At 46.5% G+C, this 22,653-nt stretch overlaps 1 protein-coding gene across 2 annotated transcripts in view; it reads right to left on the reverse strand.

Moving 5' to 3' along the window:
* Positions 1-22,653, reverse strand: part of SNX13 (sorting nexin 13) — a 181,057-nt gene that overhangs the window by 86,516 nt on the left and 71,888 nt on the right. For both annotated transcript variants that reach the window (XM_075315375.1, XM_075315374.1), the window contains exons 4-5: positions 13,262-13,351; positions 8,481-8,602 (exon numbers count right to left, since the gene is read on the reverse strand). In XM_075315375.1, the coding sequence (XP_075171490.1) occupies positions 8,481-8,602; positions 13,262-13,351 (212 nt within the window). The remainder of the gene's footprint in view (positions 1-8,480; positions 8,603-13,261; positions 13,352-22,653) is intronic.

Consider the following 22,653-nt stretch of genomic DNA (forward strand, 5'->3'; position numbering starts at 1 on the left):
AGCGCTCTGGCAGCATCAGCTCTGGTTTTGGTCGCGATGGTTACCCGATACACATCCTGTACCGGCGAACCAGGGCTGTGGAGTCGGTAAGCCAAATCTTCGACTCCGACTCCGACTCCTCAAATTCTCTTGCACCGACTCCGGCTCCGGCTCCGGCTCCGGCTCCGGCTCCGGCTCCGACTCCGGCTCCGACTCCGGCTCCGACTCCGGCTCCGACTCCGGCTCCGACTCCGGCTCCGACTCCTACATATATTGCTTATAGTTAGGTGAAAAATTTATTGTAGTACATGAATATGTGTATGTGAACATTAGACATTTAATAATTTTTATGATACAATAATCAAGATATTTGGATAGAACATAAAATATATTTATTGGAATACAACTTTAGAACACAAAAAACTGTAATAAATTGTAAATATGTAATACACTATGTAATATACAGTAGATTACATATATATCTTGTGTGTGTATATACACTGTGTATATATATATAATATTACATATTTACAATTTATTAGTTTTTTGTGTTCTAAAGTTGTATCCAATAAATATTTTATGTTCTATCCAAATATCTTGATTATTGTATCATAAAAACAATTAAATGTCTGATGTTCACATTATACTACAATAAATTTTTCACTTAAATATAAGCATTATACTAAATGTTATTATTTAGTAAAATATTCAGCACATTCTGCATTGCACTCCTGTCCCCAATTTATTATATATTTTAGGAGTCGGAGTCGGTGCATTTTATACCGACTCCAACTCCGACTCCGACTCCACCAAAATGAGCTCCGACTCCGACTCCACGACTCCGACTCCACAGCCCTGCGGCGAACTACAAGAACCAGGATGCCAGCGAGGGAACGTAAGGTAAGGTGAGCATAATATTGGTGTGTGCGTTTGTGCATGTGTAAAATGGCAGAATAGGGGACCAGGATGGGACATTGAACAAGTTGTGGAACGAATTGTCTGAGCTTGCATTAATTCCTATGGGAAATTTTGCTTTGCTAGACGAGTAACTTGGTTTATAAGCACAGTCCAGAACGGATTGTTCTCGTAAACCAAGGTTCTACTGTATATTTTCTGTTAAAGTAGTGAAGGATTGATTTGCATTACTTTGTTCCATCTCCAACATGACTTAGTTAATTATGGTTTTCCCTTTGTGCGGTGGATTTTATGCTATTACATACTATATGCATTACTAATTTTCTTTTTGTAATTTATTTCCAAATTATCTACACTTTGTACAGTATCTACCTGTCATCTGTCTCCTATATCCTAGTCTGCCTGCAATAAGTTAGTGGGTTGCTGTGCAGAATACCTGTCCGTATCTAGATAATGAAAACATTCTGATCCTACACAGCAATTATGGGGGTTGTCATATATAATAAAGCTGCTTTCATTCTAGAGAACAGAGCCTCGCGTGACCACTGGTTGTGTCTGGCACTGCACCGTATCTCTATTAGGGCTTGTTAGGAAAGAGCATTTAATGAAGCCGTATCCATTATAATTTGTATGACCGTGCACACGGCTGATTTTGCATGTGGACAGATCTGCATGGGAGAGAGGGGAAAAAACCTCCGAAAACGCAGGATGCACTACTTTAGTCCGAATAATGCATGCAATGAATGGCAGCTCCGCACCCGTGGGCAATACAGACGTGCACACTGAGCCAGTCCTCACAATGTGCAGTCACCGCTACCTCCATTATAAATAGGTCTGTCTATACCCGGGCCTTGGAGGGAAGGCCTGGACAATCTTTTTAATTATATATAGGGGAGTACTGAAAATGAAAGGCAGACAGAAGACATGCTCCAGTGGGAATAGCAGCGATCCAGCATGTGAGTGTGCAAATCGCTTAGGCACAGTCACATGACGGCCACTTGCAACAAGTAAGCAGAGCCGAATCTTAACAGTGTGCATATTGCACAATGAAGGGATGCAGCATGACGCAGTATATGCTGAAAAATAACCCAGTCTATAAAATCCTTTTCACATGATTCTCTAACTTTAAAGGGGAGACTGAAGATTGTCCCCCCTTAAAGTTAACAAAGTTCCTTGAGACAGTGTTTCACTCTTAGACTGGTATGTGAAGGTAAGGCTGCTTTCACACATCCGTTTTTTTGCCGTCAGGCACAATCCGGTGAATTGCGGATAAAACGGATTCGCCGTTGGATCCATTTTATTCCCCATAGACTTGTATTAGTGCTGGATGGCCTTGTGTTGCATGCGATGTCCGCTAGATCCAGTGAAATATCTTCGGGTGCCGGAAAGGACGCAGCATGCAACATTTTTTGTCTCCGGCATGTTGCATAATGGAAGCCTATGGGCGCTGGATCCGTCATCATCTGGCTGAGAGCAGTTCTACCATTCATATGTGAGGCCGTATGGCACATTTTATAAAAATGTTTTCGTGTAGGACTGCCTCAAATGAGATTTGCCGTGGCGAGGCAGCTCAAGAAATTGCAATTTTTTGCCAAAAATCTCAAAATTTTTATAATAAGTACAGTTTGGAATGTTTAGTGCTGAAGTGCACATTTAGTGCTGGCTTTTTGTTTTTTCATCATCCGGCATATGACAGAATCCAACGGCAAAAAACAGAAGGAACGCATGGAAAAAACTGAGGCGACGAATCCGTCGCATCAGTTTTTCGCCGGATTGTGCCTGATGGCAAAAACCGGATGTGTGAAATGAGCCTAAGGGGCACTTTGCACACTACGACATCGCAAGCCGATGCTGCGATGCGGAGCGCGATAGTCCCCGCCCCCGTCGCAGCTGCGATATCATGGTGATAGTTGGTGTAGCGATCATTATCGCTACGCCAGCTTCACATGCACTTACCTGCCCTGCGACGTCGCTCTGGCCGGCGACCCTCCTCCTTAAGGGGGCGGGCCGTGCGGTGTCATAGCGACGTCACACGGCAGGCGGCCTATAGAAGCGGAGGGGCGTAGATGAGGAGGACGTAAACATCCCTCCCACCTCCGTCCTTCCGCATAGCTGGCGTGAGCCACAGGATGCAGGTAGGAGATGTTCCTCGCTCCTGCGGCTTCACACACAGCGATGTGTGCTGCCGCTGGAACGAGGAACAACATAATAACATCGGTCATTTACAAATTATGGAAATGACCGACGCTACACCGATGATACGATTACGCCGATTTTGCGCTCGTTAATCGTATCATAAAGGATTTACACACTACGATATCGGCCTGCGACGCCGGATGTGCGTCACTTTCAATTTGACCCCACCGACATCGCAGCTGCGATGTCGTAGTGTGCAAAGTGCCCCTAAGGCTAGTTTCACACATCCGGCTTTTCGCCAGATTGGGCGCACTCCAGTACAGTGTATATAGTACAATGGCAGCGCTACAAGCTCCGGTCACATGCTGTCATGCGACTGTAGTATGTGACCCGGAGGCTGTCGCGCTGCCATTGTACTGTATACACTGTACTGGAGTCCGCTGAATCCAGCAAACCGGCGAAAAGCCGGATGTGTGAAACTAGCCTAAGTCACCTCATTGTTGGTGAGCAGGGCTGCCTCCTGACTCCACAGAAATCAGGGAGGTTTCCATTTTTGGATTAATATCCAAGTAAAACTTTTATATTCCCTGAGCGTTGTAAGCAACAGAACAGAACAACAGATGGGAAATCAATTCTCCAAGCCCTAATAGATTTTCCAGCAGTTTGTGTGTCTGACAACATTAGATCCAGGTCACAATAAGGTTTTAGTTTGGCTTCCAAAAGAAGAAACTCAGATGACTCATCTTTCCCCTGAATCACAAGACATGAAACAAAAAGGAGAAAATAAAACCTACACTTACTGACTTTTTGTCATCAGAAGCTGTTTGATAATATTTTTCCGCCATGTTACTTGATAGCAATCTATCAGGACAGGGGACATGATCTGGGATATCTGCAGAAGACGTCTCCGTCTGGACAGAACTCTGCAGCCAACTCTCTGCGGTTTGGTAGGACGTCGTACAACCTTTCCGCCTCTCCATGACCTAACTCAGACTGCAAAAATTAGGCACAACGTAAAAACAAAGCAAAATAAAAAAATAAAGATATCACCGCACTCCCCATTTATCTCTTCTCTTTGATCCTATTTTGCTTCATATTTGCAATTCACTGAAAAGGACATCAAATCCAAAAAACATCACCGAAAAAGAAAAAATCTATGATGCACTGCAGGATGCAGCAGCCCCCATGATACAAAGGTGGAGGTAGCAAACGGTACAAAGGACGGGTAAAGCAACCGCTCATGTTCCTACTAATCATGGGGGAGCGGGTGCTGCACAATATTCTAAGTGCACATGGATAAGGCTTGTGTAAGGTGCCAGTCACACAAACGTAGTGCCCAGTGACCGGGTTACAGCCTCAGTGACACCCACACTACGGTATTAGGTCTGGCGGGCTGCACAGCGCTATGTCAATGGCCTCCATAGGATCAGGCAACTTCCACCACCGATACAACAAAGCAGCATCATGTAAACGATAAGAAAAAAAAACCCCCAAAGTATTGGTTTTTACTGATGAACAAAAGGGTAACAGTGTTTTTTACACTAGAGTTAGAAGCAAGTCACTGAACAGGACATAAAATCCAAAAATATTCCCTGTGCCCTTAGTAATGGCCCTTGCTTTAGTTGGAGCTTCTTCCGTCACTGCACTGTCTACACGGTATGAGAACAAGTTTGTCTTTTCCAGGCAGGTCTGATCCGTAACCCACCTGACTAAGTGGGTGCATTCTCGTATGGGCGTCACTCGAGTACCCGAGTGTAATGGAAGTCAATGGGGAAGTTGAGCATTTTTCTGGAAAATTTCCCGGAAAAATGTTCAAGTCCCCCAATTATTTCCATCACACTCGGTAAACTAGTTGCGCCCATACGAACATCCAACTGGTAGTGCTCACTCATCACTAGCTACGAGTACCGGAACATGGTAGTTCTCGCTCATCACTAGTTACAAGTACCGAGCACCTGAGCATGGTAGTGCTCGCTCATCACTAGCTACGAGTACCGGAACATGGTAGTTCTCGCTCATCACTAGTTACCAGTACCGAGCACTCGAGCATGGTAGTGCTCGCTCATCACTAGTTACGAGTACCGAGCACCTGAGCATGGTAGTGCGCGCTCATCACTAGTTACCAGTACCGAGCACTCGAGCATGGTAGTGCTCGCTCATCACTAGTTACGAGTACCGAGCACCTGAGCATGGAAGTGCTCGCTCATCACTAGTTACGAGTACCGAGCACCTGAGCATGGTAGTGCTCGCTCATCACTAGCTACGAGTACCGGAACATGATAGTTCTCGCTCATCACTAGTTACCAGTACCGAGCACTCGAGCATGGTAGTGCTCGCTCATCACTAGTTACAAGTACCGAGCACCTGAGCATGGTAGTGCTCGCTCATCACTAGTTACGAGTACCGAGCACCTGAGCATGGTAGTGCTCGCTCATCACTAGTTACGAGTACCGAGCACCTGAGCATGGTAGTGCGCGCTCATCACTAGTTACGAGTACCGAGCACCCGAGCATGGTAGTGCTCACTCATCACATAGTTATGAGTACCCAAGCATGGTAGTTCTCGCTCATTACTAGTTACGAGTACTGAGCACCCAAGCATGGTAGTGCTCACTCATCACCTAGTTATGAGTACCCAAGCATGGTAGTTCTCGCTCATTACTAGTTACGAGTACTGAGCACCCAAGCATGGTAGTGCTCACTCATCACCTAGTTATGAGTACCCAAGCATGGTAGTTCTCGCTCATTACTAGTTACGAGTACTGAGCACCCAAGCATGGTAGTGCTCACTCATCACCTAGTTATGAGTACCCAAGCATGGTAGTTCTCGCTCATTACTAGTTACGAGTACTGAGCACCCAAGCATGGTAGTGCTCACTCATCACCTAGTTATGAGTACTGATCACCGGAGCATGGTAGTGCTCACTCATCACTAGCTACGAGTACCGAGCACGGTAGTGCCCGCTCCTCACTAATTATGAGTACTGAACACCTGCATGGTAGTGCTCGCTCATCACTAATTTACAATCAATAAAATCAAAGGTGTTTTCCACTACTCAGACATTCTCCAATGCAAGATAAAAACAACATGTGCTCACATCCAGCACCGGTACCCTTCCAGCAATGAGAGACTACGTGGGTTAGCATGACATTGTTATGTGACATGAGCACTACTGACAATCAGTGGAAACTAATGGTCTGCAGTTTTCAGAATTCCTTTAGCTATCAGAAATTTGTCAGAGGGAAGTGTGAGCTAAGCAGACCACTAATGACCACAGCCAATGTCACGCGAACCCCAGGAGACATCACTGGAATGATCAGGAGGCATCTGTCTTTTTTTCACACTGGGGAATATAGTATTTAAAAAGAGGTTGTTCAACTAGTGGACAATCCCTTTTCAGTTCCCAGCCCTCGAGTCACTTTGGATTTCTACAGGTGCTGCACCGTACTGGTACGGCAGTATAGCTCTATATGTTGGGATTCCCACTATCAGCAGGATATGGCACATCACAAGAAAATGCCGAAGTCAAACAGTTCTTTAGAATTTATTTTGAGAAATGAGAGAACTACATTAAAACTATCTTATAGAGGAAAGGACTCTCAGGGCTTTTTTACTTATAGAGTTACATACAATACTGTAGTAATTAATAAGCCTACGGGCACATGTTGAGTATTTGGAGCAAATTTTCTTACAGAAAAAAAAAATTGTCTTAGCAGGAAAAGGCTGCGTAAATATGTATTTTGTGAATGCATTTTTGTGTTTTCACTTCTGCAGCATGCGCTGGAGATCTCAAATCACATTTATATTTCTGCTTTTGTAAAATGCTATTTTATTCTGTAGCAAAAAGCTCTATATTTTACTGGGACCTATCATGGTAAAAAAAAAAATGCAAATAACCTGCAGATACGGGTTTAATCTGTGGCTTAATAGTGTTCTAAAGCTGCGTGGTCGCCACATCTAAAGCCTAGGTACTGGTAGGAAATTAACTTTATTCCTTGTGGCAGCCTCTGGCTTTCAGTCAGAGGTGTGGCTTCAGTCACCACTCAGGGTATATGGCGAGTGGAAGCTGTATGTGCATCGGCACGGACTGACAGCCGACTGTACAGGACATCCGTACAGAGATGGAGGTCAGTCCCTTTATATGCTTGACAATAAATATATATTGACACAGAGTTACAAGTTGACAAAGCAAGGCTACTTTCACATTTCCGTCATTTTCCCTCAGGCTATGTTCACATTTCCATTGTTTTGCATCAGTCACAATGCGTTGCCTTGAGGAATTATGGTATCCTGCAACATATTTTGCAGGAATCAGTTTTTTCCCCATGGACTTCTATTAGCGACAGATTGTGACTGATGGTCCTGCGGTGCATCCGTCGCCTGACGATCAGTCGATTACTGACTGACTGTCAGGCGGGAGCAACACTGAATGTAACATTTTTTTTGTGCAGAGGATTGTTTTTTTTTACTGTGGGCATGCGCACAGAAAAAAAACCATGATCCACTGTAAATGTAGTTGCAGTGGCCTGAACGATCAGCTGATCGCCCGGCCATCGGCTTTTGTGAGCAATCAGCTGATCGCCCAGCGGCTGGCTTTTCTGAGCGCTGATCGCTCAGAAAAGCCGGCCACCGGGCTATCAGCTGATTGCTCAGAAAAGCCGGCGCCCGGGTGAGGAGCTGATCGATCAGAAAAGCCACCAGTGAAACATTTAAAAGTAAAAACAAAACGGATCATTTTTTTTGCAGCATCAGTCACATCAGTTCTGCCACTATCTGCAACGCATCCGACACAACTGATTGTGACTGATGCAAAATAACGGAAATATGAACATAGCCTGAGTCACAATCCGTTGCTTTCAGAAAAAACTGAATCCTGCAAAATAATTTGCAGGATTCCGTTTTTTCCCATAGACTTGTATTAATGACGGATTGCGACTGACAGCATTCCGTTGCATCCGTCGCGTGACTGATCAGTCGTGGAATGAATGACCATTGGACGGAATCAACGCACAATGCAACGTTTTTCCAAGCGTTGAAATGACGCACTGCGCAGTATTCCGTCGCAATCAGTCAAGAGGTATAATGGTTGTGTATGGTGCAGGATTCCTCCGTAATCTGTCGCATGATGGGATCCAGTGCTGGATTCCATCATTTTCTACTGAACATACCCAGTATGTACACAATCACATTACAAGGCTTCAAAGCTGGTACGACTGATCAGTTTTTTTTTGTTTTTTTTTTTACAGGATAAGTCGCATCAGTTGTACCACAATCTGCGACTGATCCACGGCATCAGTCACAAAACGGATTGTGACCGATGGAAAAAAAACTGATGTGTGAAGGTAGCCTAAAATAAAATTCTCCAAAAATCAAAAGGAGAGCACGTGCCGGAAGGCTGCGCCACGCTCTTTCAATCACTGCAAAAGTTAATGATAAGAGTGTTTACTTACCGGGTGGAAAATTGAACAAGTGCATTCTGAAGAGTCTGCCGGATTTCAAGGAGAAATGATTCATCCTCGCTTAGTGTGTAATACCAGTACTGGATATAGTCCCTCAAGGAAAACTGGATCACCTAAGAACACACAGAAAACCATTACCGAGATGGGCACCGGCAGAAATAAAATGATTCACATTGTCTGGACACAAATCTAAATAAAAAAAAGCAACAAAAAGAGGAATAAAAATCTCCAAAAATTCAACAATTACTTACAGCAAACAGAGGGCAGCAGTGATAACCTGCCCAGGCCAAAGAACTAATGCACTAGTTGGATGCAGCAAGACCCGCAATAAGGTGGAGGCATCACAGGTGCAAAAGAAGCAAATCACTCACACACATCCAATCCATGCGATTGCTGGATCTTTTCTTTTTTCATATAGCGCTAACATATTCCGCAGCTTTTAACATACATCAGGAACACTGTACCCGTTGGGGCTCACAATCTAAACTCCCTATCTGTATGTGTTTGGAGTGTGGGAGGAAGCCGGAGAACCCGGAGGAAACCCACGCAAACACAGGGAGAACATACAAACTCCTTGCAGATGGTGTCCTTGGTGGGATTTGAACCCAGAACCCCAGCGCTGCAAGACTGCAGTGCTATCCACTGAGCCAGCGTGCCGCTGGATGATAAAACTGCACACAGGTGGCTTGTATAGGGCGCCGTTCACACATGTAGGTGCACAGTATCGGGCTAACAGCCTATTAGTCATGCCCATACTATACAAGTGCACCATACAGGGACGGTGACACCAGTATACAAGGCCTACATTAAGGGGCCTTGCTACAACCTGTATAAAATGTTATGTGCAAAAAAAATATATTAAATATATATATATGAGGTATTAGATGGCCAGAATATGGTTGCCCAAAAACCAAGTCACGGATCAATGGCTTGTATAGGGCGCCGGTCACATGGCCACAAATCTAAGTAATCAGCTATATAATCCAAAAACTGGGGGCAACAACATAGCTACAAGCTGAAAAGGACAACAGAAAATGCTCAAAAAAGATGGCCATTAGTGGGCGATCTCGGGAAAGGCACCAGCAGCACAATTTAGGACTTTTCGCATGTATAAAAACAAATTTCATTTGTGGTTGGAATCGCCCTTAAACTAAATCTTCATCTTATGCTCAAATTAGTTTCTTTCCTTTGGTGGCAATACAGTATGGTCCCAGAAAAAAAAGAGTTCTCCTGGACTTATAGGAGTATTTCCATCTCAGACATTCGTGGCACGTGGTTACATATGTATGATAGATGGGGGGCTGTGGCCCCTAATTGTGTTGGAGTGAATGGAGAGGGTTTTTTTTTTTCCATACAATTTTTCAAAGAAGTGAAGCAGGCATGGGTTCACAACGTAAAAATGGAAAATTGAGAGAAATGTTCAATGGTAGCAAGGCCTTCACTACAGATGGGGAGGCCCAGGCAGTCTGCTGGGGCTCCAATAGAAAAAGTTTGGGACGCCCGTATGTAGATGACAAGCTGTGACTAAGGAGGTGATATATCAGGAGTGCGGCCGCTGGGATCATGAATGCTGACAGCGTGTGTATGTTTCGGTGTCCTCAGCAGATTGTTATTGCAGAATTTCCTTTCCATTGTCTATGTGAGAAGTCACTTCCTTTCTGCTTAACTAAAGAAAGCAGGTGAGTGGTTACACAACGCGGAGCACAAACACAGCGAGCGTACAGCGTCACACATGTACTGTCACCCTGCAAGACAGGCCTGCTGCTCACCTCCATGGCAGGTCAGAGAATACCTCCATTTATCATAAAATAGCAATCGTAATATAGTGCTATTGTGTCACTCATTCCCTGTCATGCTGTGTAGGGATATCTCCACTGACGGGAAGAATAGTGCTTTCCACAGATCAATCATGTATAAATCTCCAGTAGGTATAACGCAAAGATCTAAGGCTAGGTTCACATTTCCGTTGTTTTGCATCAGTTACATGCGTTGCTTGATGCTTGTGACTGATGCGTTGTACAACGATGACAAGAATTGAATTAGAAAGCGGATTCCATTGTAAAACGAGAGAGAGAGAACGATCAGCTGATCGTTCACAATATCCAGGCGCCGTCTTTCGAGAGCGATCAGATGATCTCCCGGCGGCTGGCTATTGTGAACGCTCAGCTGATCGCTCTCATTAGCCGGCGGCCGGGAGATCAGCTGATCGCTCTCATTAGCCGGCGGCACGGGAGATCAGCTGATTGTGCTCAAAAGCCGGCAGATCAGCTGATCGCTCTCAAAAGCCGGCAGATCAGCTGATCGCTCTCTTGAACCAAACATTTTGTTTATGCATACACAGATCCGTTTTGAGGTTAGATCCAAGTCTCCAGTCTATAAGACAGGTCCTTTTGTGATCTGTTTTGCAAAATCATACTTCGTCATTAGAAACTATTGAGATCGGTATAAAACGGATAATACACAGAAGACACATTTTGTACTTCTTAGTTCCAATGTTTTTAACTAATATATTGCTACCGTGTTTCCCCAAAAACACTCCAAAAGTAAGCTCTGGAGTTATTTTACAGGATTTTGAAGTATACTTGAAATATAATCCCTAGTTACAGTGAGTGGTGATGTTAGGGGTAGTCAAACTGGACAATCGCCCACAACCCCCACCTCTTAGGGCCCCCAGCATTTTTAGTCTAAGATTAAGACTGCTTGAGGACCTTTGTCATGTGACCACGATGTCGCTAAAGGTCTATTATCTGCAGGAGTCTAGTTGAACTGACCAAAAGACAGGATGGTATGCAAGGCTGGCGTTCGGGGAAAGGACAGCAAACAAAGCAAATGCTTGGGGGCGCAGCGGTCTCTTAACTGCAGGAGCCTAGAGCTGAAGAGGAGACAGGCAATTATGTAAGTCCAGTGTGTGCATATGTGTATATACATGTGTATGTACAACAAAAAAAGGTTCTACAGCTCACCATTAGACGTGGACCATTCAAAAGATATGGATCATTCTGTTGGAGTGGCCAGACGGTGCACGGAAGACAAGGGAGCCTGAAGGTAATTGCAAAAGTGTGGAAATCCGGCATGTGTATGTACAGTATGTGTGTGTACTGTATGTATATATATATATATATATATATATATATATATATATATATATATATATATATATATATATATATATATGTATGTATGTATATATTACACACATGCACACAGACACACATATATATGTATCTGCAGTGTGTGTGTGTGTGTGTATATATACATGAGTATGTACATTTCTACCAGAGGCACACAACACTTTTAATTAATTAGGTACATCTCATTCCGGTGGATCCGTTCTTTAAGATTGGCCTGCACAACACCAGGCAATGAATTCGGGACCATCATTCTTCTTAGCACATCGCCTGGTGTAAACAGGAGATGTGCTGCCGATAATATAATATGCTTGTGGACAGAATAATCTATTAGTGATTGTTCTAACCCCATTGTTCTTCACCATCATGTGTAACGAGTAGATTATTGTACATGGAAAAAGGAAATAGGATCTCAAGAAATTCATTATGGAATCCAGGTTTCGAAGAGTTCTGGTGATGTTCCAGAATGTGATGACATGACTTATTTGCAGAAGTGTTGATTTTTTTTTTTGTTCAAGAATAAATATGGATTGTTGTTCATGGGAAAAAAAAAAAAAGTCATCCATTGGGAAAAAACACAAAAAAAAACCCAGACATCCACTGAAAATAAGCCTTAATTCATTTTTTGAGCAAAAAATAAACATGGTAAGGGCATTTTCACATTGCATTTTCACCTACGTTCACTGGTCCCGTCGGGACATTCGTCCGAACCCCCCTCAAAACGTGTTTCAGACGCATACACCTACGGAGCCATTGACTATAATGGAACAGACTTAAGGCCGCTTTACATGCTGCGATATCGTGACCGATATCGCTAGCGTGCGTACGCATGGACCCGTCACACTACTTACCTGCCTAGCGATGTCGCTGTAACTGGCGAACCGCCTTCTTTCCAGGGGGGCGGTTCGTTCAGCGTCACAGCAGCATCACCAAACAGCTGCCCAATAGAAGTGGAGGGGCGGAGATGAGCGGCACATAACCCGCCCACCTCCTTCCTTCCGCATTGCCGGCGGCCACAGGTAAGGTGAGGTTCCTCGTTCCTGCGGTGTCACATATAGCGATGTGTGCTGCTGCAGCAACGAGGAACAACATCGTACACCGAGCAACAGCGATATTAGAGATTAGGGGGGATGTCACCGATGAGCGATTTTGACCGTTTTTGCGACGATTCAAAATTGCTCATAGGTGTCACACGCAACGACATCGCTAAAGCGGTCGGATGTGCGTCACAAATTCCATGACCCCAACGATATCGCTTGAGTGATGTCGCAACGTGTAAAGCGGCCCGTTAGTCAGCGTGTGCTCTGTCTTGCACCATTTTCGGGACTACGTTCAGGTGTCCACCTGCAGAAAACGTATATGCCCGAAAATGGGGCAAGACAGAGCCCACGCTGACTATGTCTGCTCCATTATAGTCAATGGCCCAGTCGATGTATGCATCTGAAACACATTTTGCGGGAGGGGGTCATGGGAGTTCGGACGAATTCCCCGACGGGACCAGTGAATGTAGGTGAAAACGCAACGTGAAAGTTCCCTAAGAGTCAATGGATAAAAAAAAATATAGGTTCAGACAGTCTTGCCTGTTTCAGTGCGAAAAATACAATTGTACAAATACAGTGAGACAAGGCTGCATTATACACATACTTGCTGCAGGGGCTCATCAATCATATTGGCACCGGTTACCCTTCTGTCGATCTTGATGGGTTTAGCTTCACGTTTCATTTCTTCTAAGACCTTAAAAAAGAAATAAAACACTGTATGAAATTTCCAGCAGCACCAATTTGAAAGAAGAGTTTGAGATATATTTCCTATCTGGCATCTGGATATAAGAAAACTAACTTATTAACTTATTCACTTTAAAGGGAATCTGTCAGCAGGTTTTTGCTATGTAATCTGACTGCAGCATGATGTTGGAGCAGAGAGCCTGACTCCAGCAATGTTTCACTTACTGGGCTGCGTGGTGCAGTGTTGATGGAATCCCTGCTTTCTGTTCTGTAGATGTGGCAATACTCAAAATGCTGAGCTCTGTATAACCCCTCCCGCACCACTGATTGGCAGCTTGCTGAGTACACTGTGTATTGTCAACAAGTTGCCAGTGGTGAGGACGGGGTTATACAGACTAGCTGGACGGGCCTGCACGTGAGACCTAGTCCTGTAGTGAATCTGCTGCTGATAAAACTCGGATTGTATTGAAACTACAGCACACAGCCTTATAAGTGACACATCCCTAGAATTAGTGTCTCTGCCCTCAGATTAAACAGCAAAAACCTGCTGACAGATTCCCTTAAATAGGAAAAAGTTGTGGACATGCGTTATAACACATGCAAAGGTAACTGCGGAGGAGGGCGCAGAGCTGTCCCCATCACCCATACTCCCAATGCTGTATTTCTTCATTATCTGTAGATTTACAAGTAATGGTGTGACATGATAAAATAAGAGCAGTTTCCCTGTAAATAAGACTCCCTCTGGCCGTGCACCTCTGCGGGAGCCAGACATAATCCAAACAATGAGCAGAATTGTGTCTTCTATAGACATTATCCCAGGACAGACCCCATACTGTACCAGTGCGAGCGCACAGCCCCATCCGTCACACTTATTACTGGCAAGGTTTGCACAATATTGCTATTGTATAGGAGGCTGGTCTCGGCCAGGCACAAATCCTCTCTGCCACAGTGCACAGGGAGAATTCCACTCTGCGCCTGACTTTATCAATGCGTTACCATTTGCACAGGAGTAAGAGAACTCTCCTAGTGTTAGCCTTCACACTGCGGCTCCAGCTCTATAATCCAGGCGATACTTCCAGCCTTAGATTATGGAAAATCTCTCATGGTAGTGAGGCACGGGTCTATGAGGCATGAGCCGATCTGATTAGCTTTTACGAGAGGTAAATCATACACCTGACCTTGGTAGGCTGTACATGTACTAGATGCCCATTTTTGAAAGTTTCTTTTTTTTAGTGCTGGAGTGGTGCTTTTAATCTAAGGTCCCTGCCCCCAATAACATATTCACTCTCCGGCATGTTAATTTTTTACCAGTCCCACGACATCATCTTGTAACCACAATTTTTAACTATTTGGAAATCAGAAGCTATATCACAAGCGCTCAATGCAACTCTATGAGAGCCAGAATGAGTCTAGCATGAGGCTTTCATAGACTTGTATTGATTTTATCACACAGGATGATGATATTTTGTGCAGAGATGTTAGCCTGTAAACATTATATAATAATAATAATAATAATTTATTCATTTATATAGCGCTATTAATTCCACAGAGCTTTACATACATTGGCAACACTGTCCCCATTGGGGCTCACAATCTAGAGTCCCTATCTGTATGTTTTTGGAGTGTGGGAGGAAACCGGAATACCCGGAGGAAACCCATGCAAACACGGGGAGAACATACAAACTCCTTGCAGATGGTGTCCTTGGTAGGATTAGAACCCAGGACCCCAGCGCTGCAAGACTGCAGTGCTAACCACTGAGCCACCGTGCCGCCCATTAAATGACAATTTCCTCCTAGATAATATTCTTCACTGGGGGTGTTTACTTTTCTCCCTGTATGTCGTTGCCCATTAATAGGCAAGAGGCATCATGCAGGAGAAAAAAAGCCCTCAGACAATGTCAAAATGGGCTTTTCTCTGTGCAATATGGCAAGAATGATGTTTAACCAGGTCACACAGATCTGACAGTGTTACTGAGCAGAGAGCAGAGTCACAAGCGCTGCTCCCATCTCACAGAAAGACAGTGCTGTGAGATGAGAGCTGTAGTGTGCAATCCGCACATGTCACAAATACTGCTTTACAGCTATCCCAGCTATCAGATAAGAGCCAAAGACAGAAAGCGCAATACGGTCATACCCAAACACATGTAAGGCTATGTGCGCACGTGTGTGCATTCTGCACCACAGCGTTTAAGTCACTGTATGTGCGTTTCAGGACACAGCTGAAAAGCTGCGTTCTGAAAGTTTGCCGACTGCAGAATTCATGCGTTCTGGATGCTGCCTCTGCCATAGACAGAGTGGAGAAAGCATCCAGAATGCACAAAAGAAGCGACATGTTGCTTTTTAGAACGCAGCCTTTTGGTAGCATGCAAATCACTGCGTTCTAAAACACCTCGTGCGGATGGAATTTGCACAATCTCCATAGATTGTGCTGGGGACGCAGGACGCATGCAGTTATGCTGCGGTGCAGAACGCACCGTAAAAGCATGATAAAACGCAACGTGCGCACATACCCTAAAAGGTGATATGGGGCTTTGTTCCCCTTGTAGGGTTGTGTGACCCACAACCAGTATTTAGACACAGCAGAGTCCATGCGCTCAAAAGCCAAGGATAATCAGGAACCAAATAAAAGTGGAACTTTTCTGCACTGTTGTAAGAATGAAAAATGCAGAATGTGCTGAATAAAATGTAGGTGGTTTTATTTTATGCGTTTTAAAGTGTGTCCTCACTTATTCTTCAGGAAAAACTTTGAATAAAACCACCTATATTTTATTCAACACCTTTGGATTTTCGTCATTCTTACAGCAGCGCAGAAAACTTCTGCTTTTATTTGATTCCTGTCTATCCCAGATATGCGAGTACAACTTTCTGATAGCTGGGATAGATTCAGAGCAGTGTTTGTAATGACGCTGCTCAGTGCTCACCCGCAGTTATATCTGTGTGACCTGCGTTATAAGGTAACTCTCAGATCTAACCATCTAACAGAGAAAAGCCTGTTCTGAAGTCCTTTGGGAGGTAGTTTATTTTCTTTTTTTCCTTGCATAATGTCTCCTGTTCATGATTGGAAAATGTCTTAGGCTAGTTTCACACTTGCGTTGGACGGCTTCCGTAGCATTGCGTTGTGTGACGGATGCAACAGATCGTACAAAACAACGGAAAGCTTTTTATTTTTTTTTTTCTTCTATACAGTTTTACCGGCAGCAGACTATTGTGAACAATCAGCTGATGGCTCTCAATAGCCGGCGGCCGGGCGCTCAGCTGATGGCTCTCAATAGCCGGCGGCCGGGCGCTCAGCTGATGGCTCTCAATAGCCGGCGGCCGGGCGCTCAGCTGATGGCTCTCAATAGCCGGCGGCCGGGCGCTCAGCTGAACGTTTGGCCACCGAGAAACAAAATAAAGTTTCTGTGTTAAAAAAAAAAGCATGCACAGTGAAAAATAAAAGGTTTCCGCCACTCAAAAAACCGTTACGTTACATGCAGCGTTCCTTCCGCCCGACGCAGCGTCAAAATAACGACGCTGTGTCGTCCAGCGGATGCAACGCTGACACTTGCGTTACAGTGCGTTGTCCATACAAGTCTATGGAGAATAGTGCAGTGCGTTAACGGACTGCGCTATTCTCCATAGTGACAGACTGCGCTGAATGCAAGTGTGAAAGTACCCTTACAGCGGAAAAAGTAAATGCACACAAATCTCTGTTAACGACCCCTTGCTTGAAAGGGAAATTCCCATATAAATGTTTAAAATTCTGTTATCTGCGCCGAGATGAGAAATTAAAAAAAAACAAAAAAAAAAAACATCTTTTATTGAGATCCTCAACCACTTCACCAAATTGTGGCCAGTTCACACATAAAATGTGGTGCAAGGTCCTCTTTAAGGCTATGTGCACACGCTGTGTTTTTTTGACACTGCGTTTTTAGCTGCTAAAAACGCACAAAAACGCACCCATGGCAAAAAAAAAGCATGCGTTTTTGCCGCGATTTGGTGCGTTTTTGGGTGCGTTTTTGATCTCTGCGTTTTTCCAATGCATTTCATGGGAAGGAAACGCAGAAAAACGCAGGAAAGAATTGACATGTCCATTTTTTTTAAGCTCAAAAACGCAGCTTAAAAAAAAAAAAAGTTGTGTGCGGACAGCAAAAATGAAAACTCAGACTTTGCTGGGGAAGCAAAGTCATGCAGTTTTGAGGCCAAAACCACACCCGAAAAACGCGCAAAAACACCGCGAAAAACGCACTGTGTGAACTTACCCTAAAGAAGAGGCAAGGTGCAAGGTCAGTTAGGGATAACGCTGGACAGAGACATCAAATCACTGCTCTACATCAATTTTGCTGATTACAGGAGAACATCTGATCTCTATGACTTTTGGTGTGCTAAATCCAAAGATCACATCCGTTTCCTCCAGTCACGTCCACATAGGAACTCTTACAGTAATAATGTAACATTATATAGAATTTTAGTCATTATTTAGGTATGCTGAATATGCAATCACTATAACTAATAGGAAGACTGCTTAATAAGCAGCTAAAAACTGCCAACGGCGGCTATTTTAAGGCTATATAACCAGGGTGGAAAACTATGGCAGCATGCAGTCATTCAAGAGGCTTACAAGTCGCAGTAAATTTAACTCTGTTAAAAAGGTTTTTGTTGAATATTTCATCCAACACTTGAATAGTTTGTAGCCTATGCAGGAGTGAGGTTACATTTCTGGTTATTTTACAGCACCCAACGGCAGGACAAATATGTATGACTGTGTATAAAGATTATCATGTATATTTCAGAGTTAAACTTGGTGGCCATGATACACCTTAGGTACCACATACCATAGAACATAGATATCAAGGCAGATGGAACACAAACACGATGGCAGGACTACTGCTAATGTTAACAGCCTGACAACCCTGATTATAACTATTCCAGAGCATCATAAATTAAAATTTCTCCCCAACAATTAAAATTTACATAACTACTGCAGTCTTGGCTTTTTTGCAAGAAGCAGATATTAGACTTTTAAAGTCTCTCTGTCAGCAGATTTCTGCAATGTAACCTGAAGACCACATGCTGAAAGTGTTAAAACAGACACTGCATCTGTTACCGGTCAGTTTTTTTTTTGCTTACCTGCAATGTTAGCTTAAGCCTCTTATCTTTATCATTAGTGGGTCTCCGTGGCATGTGAGCTCTCGTCAGACTCCATCCTCCTCTGTGATTAGCAGCTTCTGTCTATGGAAATGTGCACTGAAACCCTGGTGTGGGCCGGGGCAGCTCTGCTACATGCAAAATCTCAAATCTTTCTGTCTCAGAATGGCTGCACACAGTAAGGCTACTTTCACACATCCGGTTTGAGCAGTGCGGCTCAATCCGGCTGTGAAACCTATGCAACAGATACGGCGAAAACACCGCATCCTTTGCATAAGTTTTTACATGCTGCCCGTCCGTTTTTTTCCGGTTGCGGCACACTACTGAGCATGCGCAGTGAAAGAAACCGCATGTGGCGGCCGGATGCAGTTTTTGGCGCATTGCGCTGCATCCGGCGTCCATAGGCATGCATTAAAAAATGTGCCGCAGCGGTGCGATGCGGTTTTTTTGCCGGAGCAAAAAACGTGCCAGGGGACGTTCCATCCGGCCGCCGCATTGGCTAAATCTGCCGCATGCGGCAAAAAACGGACGGAACGCAAGCCCATGCAGCACAATGCGGCGCCAATGCAAGTCAATGCTGGAAAAAACGAAACCGGCGGCAAAAAAAACTTTCGTTTTTTCAGCAGAGCGCCGGATTGTGCAGCACTGCTACAGCCGGATGTGTGAAAGTAGCCTCCCTAAGTGGCTAAGTGATACATCATTGAACTCAGGGCCTCTTTGCCTACATCATGCTGCTCTCAGATGAGGTAGCAAAAACCTCCTGACATGCTCTTTAAAACCTTGATTGAAACCTTACTCATTTGTGAAAAAATTAATATACAGCATATTTTTTTACTTCATATCTGGAATAAGCACCTTTCATTTAGGTAAAATGAGCAAAAAAACTTAGGTCAGCAAATTTTTTTTTTTTTTTTTTTAAAATGTAGACCATTAATATAGGTTACATGAACATGTTGATTATGGAAAGAACAGAATCTAATGTATATGGGGTCAGCACCTCTGCAATGGCAGACACCAGGGTAAAAAGGCTAAAATACAACAATACCCAATCCTATGCTCCTTAAAACAAGTGTGCTCCTTCATTAAGAGGAAGGACAGACGGACGTCAGATGATTACCTTTATTAACCATTTTTCAATAGGTAGACATATAAGGATACATGGTATGCAATTTACACATTATTTAGAATAATCCATGCAACAACAAATATTACTAAAATATAAAGTAAGTGGCAGTGACCATGATCCTGACAAGAAGAGTAAAGAAAGAAAATATTAGTAAAGTAGACTAATGCTGGAAAACACCATTGTCATGATCAAGTCACATTACAAGTGCACAACAGGTGAGAACGCACAGTGAGTGAAATAAGGCTGCTTTCACACTACGTTTTTTTAACATGCGTCCTGAACGTTTTTTTAACGCAAAAACGGATCCAGTGCAAATGCGTTTTCATTTCAATGCATTTGCAATGGACTCGCGTCAACATCCGTTCACCTGCGTTTGCGTGTGTTAGGCTACTTTCACACATCCGGATTTTTGCTCTGCGGCACAATACGGCGTTCTGCAGAAAAACCGCAACCGGCTTTTGTAACGCCGGTTGCGTTTTTTTTTGCATAGACTTACATTAGTGCCGTATTGTGCCGCAGGGGCTTGCGTTCGGTCCGGTTTTTGCCGCATGCGGCAGATTTAGCCGATGCCGCGGCCGGATCAAACGTTCCCTGCAACGTTTTTTGCTCCGGCAAAAAACACCGCATCGCGCCGCATCCGGTCGCTGCGCCGCATTTTTCAATGCATACCTATGGAGGCCGGATGCGGCGCGATGCGGAAAAAAACGCATCCGCTCGCCACATGCGGTTTTTTCCACTGTGCATGCTCAGTAGCATGCCGCAACCGGAAAAAAACGGACGGGCCGCATGTAAAAACTTATGCAAAAGGATGCGGTGTTTTCGCCGCATCCGTTGCATAGTTTTCACAGCCGGATTGAGCCGCAGAGCTCAAACCGGATGTGTGAAAGTAGCCTTATAGTGAGGATCCAGCGACTTGCAGTTTAACTTTTTTCAAATACGCTACTTGTAGCGCTTTTGAGCTGCGTCCAAATATTGCAAATTGCTGCATCCTGACTAAACAGCATGCAAACGCATGTGAACGCTGGCATGCTGATAGACAGGATCCTGCTTGCTCTACTGAGCATGCCCAGAAACCAGCCAGGCGTGATCAGTCCCTCTCTGCCCCTCCCTCCCCCTCTGCCCCTCCCTCCCCCTCTTCCCCTCCCTCCCTCTCCCTCTTCCCCTCCCTCCCTCTCCCTCTTCCCCTCCCTCCCCCTCTTCCCCTCCCTCACACCCCTCCCCCACTCCCCACCCTCTCTCCCACCCCCCTTCCCCTCCCTCTCTCCCCCTCCCACTCACCCCACCCCCTCACCCCTCCCTCACTCCCTCCCCCCCTCCCTCACTCCCACCCCCACTCCCCTCCCACCCCCACTTCCCCCCCTCACCTCCCACCCCCACATCCCCACCCTCTCACCCACCCCCTCTTCCCCTCCCTCTCTCCCTCCCCCTCTTCCCCACCCTCCCCCACTTCCCCTCCCTCTCTCCCTCCCCCTCTTCCCCTCCCTCCCCCTCTTCCCCTCCCTCTCTCCCTCCCCCTCTTCCCCTCCCACTCTCCCTCCCCCTCTTCCCCTCCCTCCCCCTCTTCCCCTCCCTCCCCCTCTTCCCCTCCCTCTCTCCCTCCCCCTCTTCCCCTCCCTCCCCCTCTTCCCCTCCCTCTCTCCCTCCCCCTCTTCCCTTCCCTCCCTCCCCCTCTTCCCCTCACTCTCTCCCTCCCCCTCTTCCCCTCCCTCCCTCTCCCTCTTCCCCTCCCTCCCCCTCCCTCTCTCCCTCCCCCTCTTCCCTCCCTCTCTCCCTCCCCCTCTTCCCCTCCCTCTCTCCCTCCCCCTCTTCCCCTCCCTCTCTCCCTCCCCCTCTTCCCCTCCCTCTCTCCCTCCCCCTCTTCCCCCCCCTCTTCCCCTCCCCCTCTTCCCCCCCCTCTTCCCCTCCCTCTCTCCCTCCCCCTCTTCCCCTCCCTCCCCCCCTTCCCCTCCCTCCCTCCCCCTCTTCCCCTCCCTCCCCCCCCCTCCCCCTCCCTCCCCCCCTCCCTCCCCCTCTTCCCCTCCCCCCCTCCCCCTCTCCCTCCCCCTCTCCCCCTCCCCCTCTCCCTCATCCCATCCCTCCCCCCCTCTCTCCCTCCCCCTCTTCCCCTCCCTCTTCCCCTCCCTCCCCCCCTCTCTCCCTCCCCCCCTCTCTCCCTCCCCCTCTTCCCCTCCCTCCCCCTCTTCCCCTCCCTCTCTCCCTCCCCCTCTTCCCCTCCCTCCCCCTCTTCCCCTCCCTCTCTCCCTCCCCCTCTTCCCCTCCCTCCCCCTCTTCCCCTCCCTCTCTCCCTCCCCCTCTTCCCCTCCCTCAACCCCTCCCTCTCTCCCTCCCCCTCTTCCCCTCCCTCAACCCCTCCCTCTCTCCCTCCCCCTCTTCCCCTCCCTCAACCCCTCCCTCTCTCCCTCCCCCTCTTCCCCTCCCTCCCCCCTCCCCCCCTCCCTCTCTCCCTCCCCCTCCCTCTCTCCCTCCCCCTCTTCCCCTCCCTCCCCCCCTCCCTCTCTTTCTTCCCCTCCCTTCCCCCCTCCCTCTCCCCCCCTCCCTCCCTCTCTCACCCCCTCCCTCTCTCCCCCCCTCCCTCTCTCCCTCCCCACCTCCCTCTCTCCCTCCCCACCTCCCTCTCTCCTTCCCCCTCTTCCCCTCCCTCTCTCCCTCCCCCTCTTCCCCTCCCCCCTCCCTCCCTTCCCCTCCCCCCTCCCTCACCCTCCCCCTCCCCCCTCCCTCCCTCTCTCTCTCTCACTCCCTCCCCCCTTCCCTCCCCCTCTTCCCCTCCCTCCCCCACTCCCTCCCCTCTTCCCCTCCCTCTCCCTCTTCCCCTCCCTCTTCCCCTCCCTCCCCCTCCCTCCCTCTTCCCCTCCCTCTTCCCCTCCCTCCCTCTTCCCCTCCCTCCCTCTTCCCCTCCCTCCCTCTTCCCCTCCCTCCCTCTTCCCCTCCCCCTCCCTCCCTTTCTCCCTCCCCCTCCCCCTCCCCCTCTCCCCCCCTCCCTCTCCCTCCCCCCCCTCTCTCACTCTCTCCCCCTCCCTCCCTCCCTCTCTCACTCTCTCCCCCTTCCTCCCCTGCCTGAG

This window comes from Anomaloglossus baeobatrachus, chromosome 6 (assembly GCF_048569485.1).
Source record: "Anomaloglossus baeobatrachus isolate aAnoBae1 chromosome 6, aAnoBae1.hap1, whole genome shotgun sequence".
Lineage (NCBI taxonomy): Eukaryota > Metazoa > Chordata > Amphibia > Anura > Aromobatidae > Anomaloglossus > Anomaloglossus baeobatrachus.